General features: G+C 60.5%; 1 protein-coding gene across 9 annotated transcripts in view; it reads right to left on the bottom strand.

Moving 5' to 3' along the window:
• Positions 1 to 14991, bottom strand: part of ARHGEF10 (Rho guanine nucleotide exchange factor 10) — an 81396-nt gene that overhangs the window by 40558 nt on the left and 25847 nt on the right. For 7 of the 9 annotated variants that reach the window (XM_066235251.1, XM_066235257.1, XM_066235255.1 and 4 more), the window contains exons 8-12: positions 10755 to 10918; positions 8088 to 8204; positions 4625 to 4739; positions 3079 to 3185; positions 692 to 769 (exon numbers count right to left, since the gene is read on the bottom strand). In XM_066235251.1, the coding sequence (XP_066091348.1) occupies positions 692 to 769; positions 3079 to 3185; positions 4625 to 4739; positions 8088 to 8204; positions 10755 to 10918 (581 nt within the window). The remainder of the gene's footprint in view (positions 1 to 691; positions 770 to 3078; positions 3186 to 4624; positions 4740 to 8087; positions 8205 to 10754; positions 10919 to 14991) is intronic. The other 2 variants (XM_066235258.1, XM_066235259.1) reach the window with 1 other exon arrangement.

The following is a 14991-nucleotide window of genomic DNA, read 5'->3' as shown; positions in this document are numbered from 1 at the left end:
GAGTAAAAAAGACGTTATTAACGCATTCTCACTGACGGAACCACTTCAACAGCCTTACACGGTGTGTTTTACAGAACACTTTTTAGTGAACGCCTCAGGTTTAAGGGCAAAAATGAAAGAGCCGTTGGCAACGGAAGGTTGATTGTAAAGGACAGGCATCACCCACTTAACTGGTGAGGACACAGGACTGGTTTGCAGACAGTCTCTGCACACAAGTCTTTCACATTTTTATTAATTTTAGAGAGAAAGAGAGAGAGAGAACTGATTTGTTGTTCCACTTATTTATGCGTTGGGTTGGCTGATTCTCGCCTGTGCCCTGACCGGGGCTCAAAGCTGGACGATGCTCTCCGGCCAGGGCTCCACAAGTCCTTCTAGAATGCCAGCGGCCTCAGCTGCCAGCCACTACCCTGTGCTTGAGCAAGGCGGCCCATTTCCTGGAAGAAGTGGCAGGAATGTGTTTAATACTCACTACTTTGATTTGCTTGTGCCTGGATTTCTTCTGCAATGTTTTTATTGCTATCACTGGACTTCTGATGTCAATGACACAGAACAATATTTAAACTCTTTTGAGGATTCTGCAAATTTGGGTATTTTATGATTCGTACAGATAAATATATGTACGTGACAAGCACATGTATGTGAGAAAGGTGGATAAAACACGCATACACTCTATAGCATGACACTCGGGTACCTCCAAAATCCTCGTGAGGGCGTCAACGTAGTTCTTCTCGCTGTCGACAATAGAACCCAGAATGTATCTTCTTACAACCTGATGGGATTTGAAAATACAACAGCAGGAAATTACTTCATGCAGATAAATTTTACTTCTACTTAAGGCTTGTTGATAAAGACGATTTTTGTTTTCAAAATAGGAAGTAAGTGGAATCTACAAGGCCTTGGGAATACTTAAATGGTGTGTTAACCAGCGAGCACTGCAGGAGCTAAACACCTCCCATTGCTACAGTGTGTTCATTTTTAAGCTTCAAGTTATAAACTATGACAACAGCAGGTCACGTGACCCTACAGGGCTAACAACAGATTCACTCACTAATGTAACAATAACTAACTGAATTAAGTCATTTGTGTGCCCAACTCCCAATTACTTGTTTCACGTGTAAATCAGTGTTAGGAACAGCTCATCTTAGAACGCTACTGGCAACACCTAAGAAAATGATAGAAAAACAAAATCTTTTGGAAGGTGGAGGGAACACACTTCTTTTCTCGAAAACCTGTGACCATGAAAGACGCAGCTTCGAGGCGGAGAACTCGGGAAGTCAACAGTGTCGTTTCCAGGAGCAGTTTGCTGTGCCCTGAGACACTTCCCTTCCGAGCGCTGACGTCATTTTTGGTTCAGTGCCTCCCACGGGAGTGCGCACAAGCACCAGTTTCTGGCTGGGGAAAGGCCCGTGAGGTGTGGTCACACCCAGCACAGCCTGGGGCAGGTTATTTTTGCCAGTAAATGAGAAATGAAGCATTGAGTCACAACTGGGCTGGTTCTAAACCACACACACGCACACAGGCGCACAAGCACGCACATGCCCAGCCCGAGCCCCCATGCCTGGGTACGCCGCCCGCAGAGGACGCAGCGCCACCTGGTGGCAGGGACAGGTCTGGCACAGAAGCCCTCGGGCACAAGCCAGGAGGAGACTGTAAACCTCTATGACAGGGGCGTGGCTTTTCCTTACCAAAAGGGCCATTTGATTCAAAAATTCAGACCAAAACCAACCCTCTGGATACTTGAGGAAAGTGATATACTTAAAAAAACCCAGCTGTGTCCAGGGTTGAAACCCGAGCACAGAGCCCCCTGGCTGCAGCCCGTGCCACCCAGCTGGGTCCCAGGCACAGTCCCTCCCAGACCTGCCCATCTGCAAGGGGCGTCTGACCCCGGGGCCGAGTCACCCCCAACCTGGCGGAGGGTCAAGTCTAGGCCAGCCTACGCCCCAAACCCATGTCCCCTGGCACAACCTCAAGCACTCAGGTTGGGAGTGAGACTCTGGGTGTCTGATCTGAGAATTACATTTGTTTCCTAAGAGTCCTGAGACAATACTAATGTATCGGGTCAAAGCACCGGAACTGGTACATGGCAATCTGGAAATACAGAAAGAAAAGCAAAGAATTGTCCCGCACACCAAGACACCCACACACTCTCCCTGTAGGGCTCCCCGTCATACACGCTAGAACCAGTAACTCACAGGGAATGTGAGTTCACGTGTTCCTCAGTTACACGTGAGTGCCCGTCATACACGCTAGTACCAGTAACTCACAGGGAATGTGAGTTCACGTGTTCCTCAGTTACACGTGAGTGCCCGTCATACACGCTAGTACCAGTAACTCACAGGGAATGTGAGTTCACGTGTTCCTCAGTTACACGTGAGTGCCCGTCATACACGCTAGAACCAGTAACTCACAGGGAATGTGAGTTCACGTGTTCCTCAGTTACACGTGAGTGCCCGTCATACACGCTAGTACCAGTATCTCACAGGGAATGCGAGTTCACGTGTTCCTCAGTTACACGTGAGTGCCCGTCATACACACTAGTATCAGTATCTCAAAGGGAATGCGAGTTCACGTGTTCCTCAGTTACACGTGAGTGCCCGTCATACACGCTAGAACCAGTAACTCACAGGGAATGTGAGTTCACGTGTTCCTCAGTTACACATGAGTGCCCGTCATACACGCTAGTACCAGTATCTCACAGGGAATGCGAGTTCACATGTTCCTCAGTTACACGTGAGTGCCCGTCATACACGCTAGTATCAGTATCTCACAGGGAATGCGAGTTCACGTGTTCCTCAGTTACACGTGAGTGCCCGTCATACACGCTAGAACCAGTATCTCACAGGGAATGCGAGTTCACGTGTTCCTCAGTTACACGTGAGTGCGCCTCAAAACATCAAGGACTGGTGTCCGAACCCGGACCTTGCTGCTGACCGGGGTCCCGGAGGCCCTGCAGGACCAGGAGAGGCTGGTGGGAACCCAGTGACAGGAATGGCAGCCGGGCACCAGCCAGTGGTGCGTGTCCACACCGGACAGCGGCTCAGCAGGAGGTGCGGGCTGTGTCCCCGCGCGGCCGCCTACCTGCTCCTGAGACAGACCCTCGGGCATCGGGGTCAGCACGGCGTCCGGGTGCCTGCAGTCCACATCGATGAAGACGCTCTGCTCCTCCTCCGGGCCCGACCTGTGGTCTGAGAAGTCGGGGCACCGTTAGGACAGGGGTGACACCTTCGCCACACCGTTTCCACACGCACACCCGCCAGCGACCATCACCCCGAGAAAATCCGACCCACTCAGAAGTGTTCGCCAAGTTTTGAAATTCTCAGCGCTTCGGAGGGCGGAGGGGCCACCTGAGTGCCCAACTGCTAAAGCAGAGATGGCTCCTCATGTTTCAACCTCCGCACGACCCCAACCAGCAAGTAGGACCGCAGCGAGGAGGCCAAGGTCCCTGCCCACGAACAGGCCATCTGCCTGCCTGTCCCCCAGTCTGGGAAGGAACAGGCTCCCGGTCACAAAGTTTAGGCCAAAACTAAGTCCTTCTTTAAACACTTGAAGCTAAATAAAAGATCGTGCAAAATAGCTGGAAACCAGAAAAGCACAGGGCGGGATCCCCGCCCAGCCTGTCCCTCTGGGCTCTGCCCACGGGCGTCTCCTTCCCGCACCCGGGACCCTCGGAGGCCTCCCCACGACTGCGCTTCCTAAAGGCCTCATTAGCTGGAGCTGCAGAGGCTGACGTCTCGTCCCCGGCCCGGCCGAGAGGACACGCAAGGGGCTCAGTCCTCACCCCGCGCAGGGAGCAGACGCACGCCGCAGGGCCGCGTCTGCCATTGGGAGCTCGTGGATCAACAGAGCCGTGCTTCCGGGACAGCGGGTCAGGGACCGCGGCCACCCCGGAACGGTCCGCTCGGAGCTCCTGGCCGCACACCCAGGACTCCGCTGCAGCTCGGGGCACAGAAACCCTCGCACGTCCCAGTCCCGTCCTTTCACTTGTGCCTGCGGGCCCCGTTCCTGCCCGGGGGACCTCTGACCCCCACAGCACAGCACGGCCCTTAGTGAGCAGCTCGGGGCACAGAAACCCTCGCACGTCCCAGTCCTGTCCTTCCACTTGTGCCTGCGTGCCCCGTTCCTGCCCGGGGGGCCTCTGACCCCCACAGCACAGCACTGCCCCTAGTGAGCAGCTGTGTCACAGTCTCAAGACTCCAGAATCGTCCCAACTCTTCCCACAGCCCCTGCTTGGCACACCGCCCTCCCAGGGTGTGTGTCAGCCCCCGTGGGCAGCACACAGACCAGGAGGGGGCGCTCCGTGACGACACACCCCGTCACCATGCAGCACAAACTCATGGAGAATCCACACAGACTGAGTCCCTGGGTACCGGGATGGGGGGGGGGGCTTCAGGAGGGAGAAGAGGGGATGACGGCCCCTCAGGGGACCCAGGCTGAATGGGGACAGTGAAGTGGGGGTGACACCTGCCACCCGGGAGAGTCCACTCCCTTTCTGCTGCCTGCTGAGTGTGCCCGAGACACCCACCCCCCGAGCCCCGACCCCAGGAGACCCGGCCGAGGGAGCCTGTGGTGCGCAGTCTGAGGGTGCGGCCGGGGCCCGGCCGTGGTTGGGGCCCGAGGCACAGACCTGGGGAGACGAAGGACTTGGTCCGGATGAAGGAGCGTCCTCGCTTCACGGCGGCCTTGGTCCTCTCGAGCCCGTCCCGGGTGCCGTCCCGGGCGGCCTTCACCAGCTTCTGCACCTGCGGGGCCAGAGCGTGAGGAGCCGGCGTCCGGCACAGGTCACTCTGCCGCTGCCCACCCGTTTTAAAAGAATACTGTCAAGTAGTTTGGTCTTGAAAAGTCCCCCGAAATGAGTCCCCCGACATTGGCTCTCTGATGGGGCAGCGCTTTCTGCCCGCGGGGACTGACGTGTGTGGTCTGGGGCTGTCCGCTACAAACTAACTGCAGAGCCCTTCGCTGACATGGTTACAAAACTGCCACATTTAAAATTCATGCGGTCCTTATGTTTATTAGACTCGCTGACACAGACAACTGTGTAGATATTAAAGGTGGAGACACAGAGCCCACAGGTGACAGATGGCACATCGAGGAGACCTGCCCACCCACTAGCCCCTGGGCACGCCCGTGCCAGCCTGAGCCGCGTGGAGCCTCCCACCTGCGCCCCCTGGGAAGGCCAGAGAGCTAGTGCCCAGAGACAGGCAGAGGGACAGCCAGCACTCCGCTCCTCTGCGACAGGTGAGCCCAAGGCCACTCCCGCAGTGTGGGGCTCCCCCGCTCCGTCCCACAGCCAGAGCCTCCGGTGGCCTCAGGGCTCGGAAGCGTTTCTGATTCTTTAACAGTCTCAGTCGGAGGCACTGGCCACGGGGTGCTAGAGATTCTTCCAGAGAAAACCTGGACGGCCTCTCGTGAGACGGTCCGGCATCCTTCCTGAGGGACCCTCTGGCCCTGGCTGCCCTGGTCCCAGCAGAGAGGGTCCGGACGGCCGCCGGCTCACCTGCCTGCTTGCTGTCGCCCCTGGGAACGGCTTCGAGGGGACGTCACACAGGGTTGCCCCAGCCCGCTGTCCCTGTGCCTCAGACGCCTTCCCTGAAGTGTCTGCCCACTGACACCACATCAGCTCCCAGCAGGGCCCACCCCATCTGTCAGCAGCAGGGCCCCTCTGCACCCCTTGTGGGCTGCTCCGATCCTGCGTCCCTCCTGCCCAAACCGGGGTGTCCTGACAGACACACCTGACAGCACCTGAGATCTCCCCTCTCCGTGTCCAAGCCTCCCTCTCCCCAGACCTGGGGCCTCACCTCATCTCCACCCCGACCCCTGTGACCCCAGCCCGGACCCCTCTAAGGACAACCAGGACTGTGGACAGATGAAGAGGAAGGAGCCTCCAGCCGAGTCCCCCCATGAGGGGACAAGGATGCAAGAGGAGAGGCCACCAGGAGGGTGCAGAACTGGCTCCGTCTCCAGCCTGAGGCGGGGTAGCCGCTGGCCCTCGCCAGCAGTGTGACTCGCCCGCCACACTGCTCATGCTGCCCACACCCCCACACCCCCGGGGCCCTGCCGCTCCCGACTGTCCACCTGCTCCTACACTGTTGACCAGACCTGGCCTCTCTTCTTCACACACTCCCAATGGCCACATGGAGGACTGCCCGGAAAACCCGCCAGATCCTGAATTAGCCCAGGGACGGATCACTGCCCGGGACGGATCACTGCCCGGGACGGACCACTGCCCGGGACGGACCCCTGCCCTGGACGGACCCCTGCCCTGGACGGACCACTGCCCGGGACGGACCACTGCCCGGGACGGACCCCTGCCCTGGACGGACCACTGCCCGGGACGGACCCCTGCCCTGGACGGACCCCTGCCCGGGACGGACCCCTGCCCTGGACGGACCCCTGCCCGGGACGGATCACTGCCCGGGACGGACCCCTGCCCTGGACGGATCACTGCCCGGGACGGACCCCTGCCCTGGACGGACCACTGCCCGGGACGGACCACTGCCCGGGACGGATCACTGCCCGGGACGGACCCCTGCCCTGGACGGATCACTGCCCGGAACGGACCCCTGCCCTGGACGGATCACTGCCCGGGACGGACCCCTGCCCGGGACGGATCACTGCCCGGGACGGACCCCTGTCCGGGACGGATCACTGCCCGGGACGGACCCCTGCCCGGGACGGACCCCTGTCCGGGACGGATCACTGCCCGGGACGGACCACTGCCCGGGACGGATCACTGCCCGGGACGGATCACTGCCCGGGACGGACCCCTGCCCGGGACGGACCCCTGTCCGGGACGGATCACTGCCCGGGACGGACCACTGCCCGGGACGGACCCCTGCCCTGGACGGATCACTGCCCGGGACGGACCCCTGCCCGGGACGGATCACTGCCCGGGACGGACCCCTGCCTGGGACGGACCCCTGTCCGGGACGGATCACTGCCCGGGACGGACCACTGCCCGGGACGGACCCCTGCCCTGGACGGATCACTGCCCGGGACGGACCCCTGCCCGGGACGGATCACTGCCCGGGACGGACCCCTGCCCTGGACGGATCACTGCCCGGGACGGACCCCTGCCCGGGACGGATCACTGCCCGGGACGGACCCCTAGTCGGGACGGACCCCTGCCCGGAACGGATCACTGCCCGGGACGGACCCCTAGTCGGGACGGACCCCTGCCCGGAACGGATCACTGCCCGGGACGGAGCCCTGCCCGGGACGGAGCCCTGACCAGTCATGCCACCTGCAAGGAGCCTGCCGACCCTGACCCGAGCGGATGTGCTGCTTGCGGCTTTGCCCGCCGAGAGCCCAGGCACAGGCTCCCTGGACTGAAGCAGCGGCCCCATTTCTACGTGGACATCTGCTTCCAGGTAAGCGCCGCTCAACAAGTCACAGAGCAGGGGGGCAAAAGGCCGAATTGACGTACTACTTGACAGTGGCCTTTTAAAACACAGCTCGGGGAACTGGCCGCCACCACCTCCATCCAGCGGTTCCCAGACTGTCGGCCTCAGGGCCCTCTCCTCTGGGGAGCATGGCCACCATGTCCCTGGGTCTTACGCGCCTGCGTTTACTGCAGGAGGAGGTCAAGCTGAGGAAGATGCTGTTTTAACCGACATTCATTTAAAAGTGGTAACAAACCCATTAACGTTACCTCAGCTAACACATTTATGGATAATTATTGTGTTTTCCAAAACAGAAACAATGGGTGGCATCCTCCACTTTTGGGGGGCAATCTCTCCTGCATCCGGGTCACATTCCATCGGCTGGGATGTCACACATCCTACGCAGAGCCTCCGGGAAATCCCTCCACTCACGTGTGCGAAGAGGAGACAGAGGAAGGCAAACGGCCTCAGAACCGACAGGGACCCGCAGAGCGCGTCCGGGGGACGCCCGGAGCCCCTGGACCGACCGTGGGAACCCCTGCGGTGGACGTGGCGGATGGGTCCCCGAGTGTGTTCTGAGCGCGTCCGGGGGACGCCCGGAGCCCCTGGACCGACTGTGGGGACCCTTGCGGTGGACGTGGCGGACGGGTCCCCGAGTGCGTGTCTGAGCGTGTGGCGGGCGCCGCTGTGCGGAGGGGCCCACGCTACCTTCAGCTCCTGCTTCTGCTTTAGCCGCTGCGCCTCGACCGCGCCCACCGCGCTGGCCACCGCCTCTCTCATCCTCCTCTCATAGCGCTCCTTTAGCCGCACCAGGTCATGGGACAGCTGAGCACAAAGAGACAGTCTTTTCATGAGGACGCTCCCCCTGGTGCTGCAGACGTCCCTACACTGATGGGCCAGCGGCCGCACCGGCCCTAGGACCACCCCCTTCTGGCCCCACAACCCTCGGCGGCAAGCCGGGGCATAAAACGGCGTCCGAAGGCGGACGCGACGTCAGGTGAGCCGGACAGGAGGCGTCTCCACCAGGTGAGAGCAACTGGACACCCTGCTCCGGCCACACTCTTATTTGTATGAAACTAAAATGACCAAACATGGCATGGAGTCCCTCATGCGTGTCATCACCTGGCAGAGGAGACCTCACGCGTGTCATCACCTGGCAGAGGAGACCTCACGCATGTCATCACCTGGCAGAGGACACTGGACAAGCTCAGGGCTGTGCCGTGGGTGCACCCAGGAGTGGCCGGCGCGGCCGTGAGCCGTCCCCAGCGGGCGGCTGTGACCACGAGCGCCCCAGGCGTGAGGCCGGCCTCTGCTCCTCACGCAGGCGTCCTGCTGCGTCCGCCGGGACGAGGACAGGGGGAGTCCTTGTGGTGGAAGCCTGAGACCGCTTCTGAGGTGAGTCCTTTTGTGAGTCACAACCTGATCTTTTCTTCCAGGAAACCAGGTCCTTTCACGCACCTGCATCTGAACACCCAGCTCTGCAAACCCTTTCCCAGGACGCTGCCCTGCCATGCATGCTCCAGATCTGCGCTGAGCCGCTATGTGCTGGCCTCAACCTGGTGTCCACGCTGCACCAGCTGACACGCTCGGCCGGCGCTATGGCTGGGCTGTTGGGGCCGGTCCACTCGGACGGCTGGGGGGCAGGTCTGTTCAGCTCCCCGAGGGGCCCCGCCCGGCTGAGCTCACGCAGTCCTAGGACTGACCGGCTGACTGGAGACGACAGAGAAGGGTGCTCTGCCTGCTCTTCTGTGGCACCCAGTGAACACGCCATGCTGCCCAAAGTGGGCCCTGAAGTGTCACGTTCAAGTCTCAGCTGAAAGCTAGTGCTGGGCTCGGCTCTACCAAGTCAAGTGCCAGGGCGGCTTCCAACCTGGCCCACTGGCTAGGGCCAGGCGTGACCGTGCCGGTGACAGGGGCCCGAGCTCCTGGGGTCCGTGACAGCACAAGCAGTCAGCCAACCTGCACAGACGCAGCCTGTTCTCGGGGGTCAGGACGCAAGTTTACACAACAGGGGCCCCGAGCACCCGTGACGACCACAGGCCACAGACCGTGGAGGCCGCCTTGAAGCGTGCAGGGGCCTGGCTCCCGGGGGCCAGCTGGTGAGGCTGTTCACTGGTCTCGTCATGATGACGGGGACTAGGTCACAGGCTGCACCTGCTGTGCAGACCCACAGCCCCGTCCTCACACGGCCCGCACCTCCCCCTCCACAGGGGGCAGGAGTCGCCAGGGCGCTGCGGCCGTCAGCAAGACCCACCAGCCCCTTCCACCCGCGGCCCGCACCTCCCCCTCCACAGGGGGCAGGAGTCGCCAGGGCGCTGCGGCCGTCAGCAAGACCCACCAGCCCCTTCCACCCGCGGCCCGCACCTCCGAGTCGCCACAGAGCTGCGGCCGTCAGCAAGAACCAGCCCCGACCAGCAGGGCACACGGCTCAGTCACCACAGAACCAGGACTCCCTCGGGTGATGGACTTCAACGATACAGCGCCCGGTCCAGAACCACGCTCCGCTCCCCACACTTCTGGCTGGACCCCGCCCAGGAGTCTCACACACACACTGCCCGCAGGGTGGTCACGGGCGGCCCGGACGCTCGCCCGTCACAGCCTCCGTCACGCTCCTGTGCGTGTTGGGAGCCCTGGAGCGCAGGCGCCCCCGGAAGGCGAGCGGGTCACAGGGCACCCTGGGCAGCCCCGACTGGGCCCGTCAGCGGGCAGAGCGGGATGACGTGTGCACAGCCCAAGTGACTCAGACCGTTCTTTCCTTAAAACGCTCACGATAGCAGCTTCCTCGGGGCCTTGTGAGCGACTCAGTTTACGAAAGGTCAGTGACCGCCCCCCTTGTGTGGAGTGAGGCGCCGCTCTGCCAACGCCTCCGCTTTCCCCAACTACAGACCCGCCGCTCTGAAACAGGCAGCCCCACGTGGACGAGGTGGCCCGGCCCCGCCTGCCGCGTGGACGAGGTGGCCCGGCCCCGCCTGCCGCGTGGACGAGGTGACGTGTCCCCGCCTGCCGCGTGAACGAGGTGACGTGTCCCCGCCTGCCGCGTGAACGAGGTGACCCGTCCCCGTCTGCCGCGTGGACGAGGTGGCCCGGCCCCGCCTGCCGCGTGGACGAGGTGGCCCGGCCCCGCCTGCCGCGTGGACGAGGTGGCCCGGCCCCGCCTGCCGCGTGGACGAGGTGGCCCGGCCCCGCCTGCCACGTGGACGAGGTGGCCCGGCCCCGCCTGCCGCGTGGACGAGGTGGCCCGGCCCCGCCTGCCGCGTGAACGAGGTGACATGTCCCCGTCTGCCGCGTGGACGAGGTGGCCCGGCCCCGCCTGCCGCGTGGACGAGGTGGCCCGGCCCCGCCTGCCGCACCCGACACAGACGCCCGGACACTCACCTGCCTCCTATGGCTGCTGCGCAGGAAGGAGCCGGGCACCCCGTTCCTGCACTCCGAGTCGCTCTGCTCTTCGTAGCTCTCAAACTCGCTGGAACTCCACCCGTACTCCAGGGAGCTGTTTCCACCTTCATCTCCGTTCTCAACGTCGTCGTAAATCATCTCATCTGATGCACAAACGCCAGAGTGAGATTAAAGGTGAACACTCACGGGCAGGCGCTTCCTGCACGCTGCACTTGACCACGAAGTGCGGGGGGCGTCTCAGGAAAGTGGGGGAGCAGTGTGGCCTGGGGTCTGGTCCCCTGGGAGAGCCCTCGTGGGGCTGGTGGGGGTTGAGCTGAGGCCTGAAAGCCTGACCAGGCTCTGACACCCCCAGCCCCCTGTGTGTCCTCGGACCCTGCTGCTCCAGACAGGCTCTGACACCCCCAGCCCCCTCTGTGTCCTCGGACCCTGCTGCTCCAGACAGGCTCTGACACCCCCAGCCCCCTGTGTGTCCTCGGACCCTGCTGCTCCAGAGGCCACAACTGTACCACTGATTTGTGGACCACAGGACACTTTCCATGAAGGAAAGGTTTTGTTTAGATAAACATAAGGAATATAAACATATTGGATAGATGGATGATGGATGAATGGGTGGGTGGGTGGATGGATAAATGTGTGGATGGTGGGTGGATGGATAGATGGATGATGGGTGGGTGAATGGATCAACAGGTGGATGGATAGATGGATGGTGGGTGGATGGATAGATGGATGGTGGGTGGATGGATGAATTGATGGGTGGATGGGTGGATGGATGGATGGATGGATAGATGGATGGTGGGTGGGTGAATGGATTGATGGGTGGATGGATTGATGGGTGGATAGCAGATTAATTCAAATATGAACACAGTGAAGGTCATGGCAAACAACTATAAACTTCGCTCTTGTGCTAAGAATGACCTAGTAAGACCCGTAATTAATCTATTACTGTACAGAAGAGGCTGCACCACATCAGTGACCGAGAACTGGAGAACACACAGGCCACCATGACAAAGGCGTCCTCACAGAGGGACACAGGGGGTCTGACTAGGCCACCAGCTCTGGCAGGAGGACCACACCAGACCTTTCTTGGTGCTCTGGCTGTAGTGGTCTCATTCACCCTCTGCTGAGAGATCTGGTGGCATAAACTACCCAGAAGTGCCTTTGAACTTGTTTCGGCAGAAACTAGCCTTTGTCTCACTTGATTTGCAGCACAGACTTTAGGATCAACCCAGAGCGTACTCATCCCTAAGCATCTGGGAGCCGACTTGGACAGAGGCCCGGAGGTAAGCATCGGGGAGGGGGGGGCCCTGCAGGACCTCGGGGGCAGGACAGTGTGGAGGCTGACAGTGTCCACAAGCAGTCACAGAATGAAAGCATCAACCCGAGCTCCTCATGGTAAGGCTGCTGCACACTTTGAGAACAGGACCTCTGTTAGCTGTTTCCTTCTGAGTTAACATCGGACGGCCACTGGTCTTAGTCAACACTGAGACAGGTTACGGATTGCGCCCAGCGGTCAGTGCCTGTGGGGAATGATGTTGTAAAAAGCCTGCGTTGTTAAAAGTCCCTGAACCCCGCGGGGAGGCTGGGAGGCTCAGTGGGCTGTCCCCCTTGACTGGGTACCGCTGGTCATCACTTCCTGACATCTGGGACATTCAGCATCCGGCTCTCTGGTGACCGGGGTTGTAAGTTTATGCCGATATCCTAACGTGGGTGACTGGGAATCCCGCCTTCTCGTCACAGGGACCACGTGTGGCCTTCAGGTTGGGGTTTCGTCGGGCAGATTCACTGAGCAACTGACCTAGCGCCTTGAGACGTGAGAGGTTTACCCCTGTTTCTACTTCAGCGACAGCCCATTTGAAGGAAGCGTTCAGTTTCCTAAGTGTTTTAATTTATCGACAAAGTTCACAGAATCCTCTCCTGGTTGTCCGGGTCTCATACACATCTCCTGCAGTTACATCCTCCTGGGGGGCGCCCCTCCGTGACAGCCCCTCCTGCTAACGCACCACGGGCTCCTGGTTCCGGCACTTCCCTGGGGACCGCCACCCCGTCCTGTCCTGCTGGTCGCTTCTCCGTGCCCCCGTCTCCGGGACCCGGAGGGCGTCATCTCTGGTCCCCTCCCTGACACGCGGGGTCAGATGCTTGGCTTGTCCGCTTCCATCTCCCGGTTCAGTGGATGCCGAGTCCCCACAGCCTGTTCCCCCATCTCTGGGACCCGGAGGGCATCACCTCTGGTCCCCTCCCTGATGTGGGGGGTCAGATGCTCGGCTCGTCTGCTTCCATCTCCCGGTTCAGTGGACGCCGAGTCCCCACTGCCCCTGTTCCCGTGTCTCCGGGACCTGGAGGGCATCATCTCTGGTCCCCTCCCTGACACGCGGGGTCAGATGCTCGGCTCGTCTGCTTCCATCTCCCGGTTCAGTGGACGCCGAGTCCCCACAGCCTGTTCCCCCATCTCTGGGACCCGGAGGGCATCACCTCTGGTCCCCTCCCTGATGTGGGGGGTCAGATGCTCGGCTCGTCTGCTTCCATCTCCCGGTTCAGTGGACGCCGAGTCCCCACTGCCCCTGTTCCCGTGTCTCCGGGACCTGGAGGGCGTCATCTCTGGTCCCCTCCCTGACACGTGGGGTCGGATGCTCGGCTCGTCTGCTTCCCTCTCCCGGTTCAGTGGACGCTGAGTCCCACAGCCCCTGTTCCCGTATCTCCCAGGAGTCTCCGTGGTCATTTCATCACGCCTCGCGGCATTCTCCACGTCCACGCTGATTTCGCCCTTGGCCTGAGTTGTGCGGTGGTGTGATGCTCGATCCTCCAACACCGCTGCCTCTTCTCCACTGGCTGGGTCGGGCGTTCGTCCCGGAATGAGGTCTGAAGCCCTCGTCCCCGGCATCTGCTCCTATCTGCTTCGGGGCACGCGGCACATTTTTAGAAGTGTCCGTGCATCTGGGGGAACAGACGTGCGTTCTAGAGCCATTCAGGAACCGTTAGCTTCAGGATTCTCTCTGTCCTCTAAGTCGATCCTACGTTCTGTCCTTCTGCAGGGGAGGTGGGTCCCGGACAGTGGGGACGGCTGTCCCAAAGCCGCCCACAGCGGCTACGCCCTGTCCAGGCCTGGCTCTGCCTGCCACTCATTCTGCTCTACGTGCTGTAGGCTGTGGTGTCAGGGGCACAGAAGATCAGAGCTATGACACCTTTCCCCGGTGAAGAACCGTATCGAATCAGGTTTTACAGCCCGACACGTATTGTTGTAGCCACGTGGCTGCATGCTGGTCAGACTTGTCTTACGTCCCATTTTCCATCTGCTCGCCATGCAAATGCTGCGTGTCCTTCACGTGTGGCTCTCGTCAGCCACAGGGCAGGGCAGACGCAGGTCCCCAGCTGTGAGGATGGGAAACACAGAGCCTGTCCTGTGTTGTTTACTAATTACTGTATCACTTTCCATACAAACGACCGCACACCTACGTCTGCCGTGCGTGTGCCGAGTGCGCTGTTCTCCAAGAACGACCTTCCACCGGCGGCTGGGGCCACTTCGTATTGACGATAAACACCAGCACATTTGGATGGACTTTGCCACCTGTTTTTCATACAATTTGCTCTGTTCTTGTATTTTCTCGCAGTATACTGGCCTGGTTTTGCTCTACTCACTTGGAACTTCAATCTGTTTCTGTTCTTCTAGTGTCACCCATGAAATGCAGACCTGACTGATGATGTAAAAAACCCGGGTCTGCGTCCCTCCCCCGAGGTGTGTGCAGACACGGGGGTCTGGGGGTCAGCGCCCGCGCCAGCCGCCCGCCGTGCACCGCCCCCCCCCCCCCCGTGCTGGCTCACGCTGTGTCCCTTTACTCACGAACCGATGGGTTTATTCGCCCCCACCCTGCTTGGCTTCCTCGTGCTCAGCACCCATCCTCGAAATACAACAAGTATTTCTTTACAGCCAATGACTGGAAAACCTCCCCAATCTTCACCTCTTTTTAGAGAATGACACGTTGGCTGTGTGTGGAGTTCTGGGCTAAAATACCCAGTTTCCGTCAGCGCTGAGACTACTGTCCCGTGTCTCCTTGTGCAGCGAGACGTCGGCTCTGCTGGACAAAAGGCGGTTCCCCTGCGGCCCCCTTGCCTGCGGCCCCGCAGCTCAGTGTCCACCATGGGGTTGGGGCCAGCTGACCAATGCTTGTCCTGCTTCGAATCTGAATTCTATGATCTGGGAATTTCTGTCCGTCTTTAGTTC

This window comes from Saccopteryx bilineata, chromosome 6 (assembly GCF_036850765.1).
Source record: "Saccopteryx bilineata isolate mSacBil1 chromosome 6, mSacBil1_pri_phased_curated, whole genome shotgun sequence".
Classification (NCBI taxonomy): domain Eukaryota; kingdom Metazoa; phylum Chordata; class Mammalia; order Chiroptera; family Emballonuridae; genus Saccopteryx; species Saccopteryx bilineata.
This window is presented reverse-complemented; position numbering and strand designations above follow the sequence as displayed.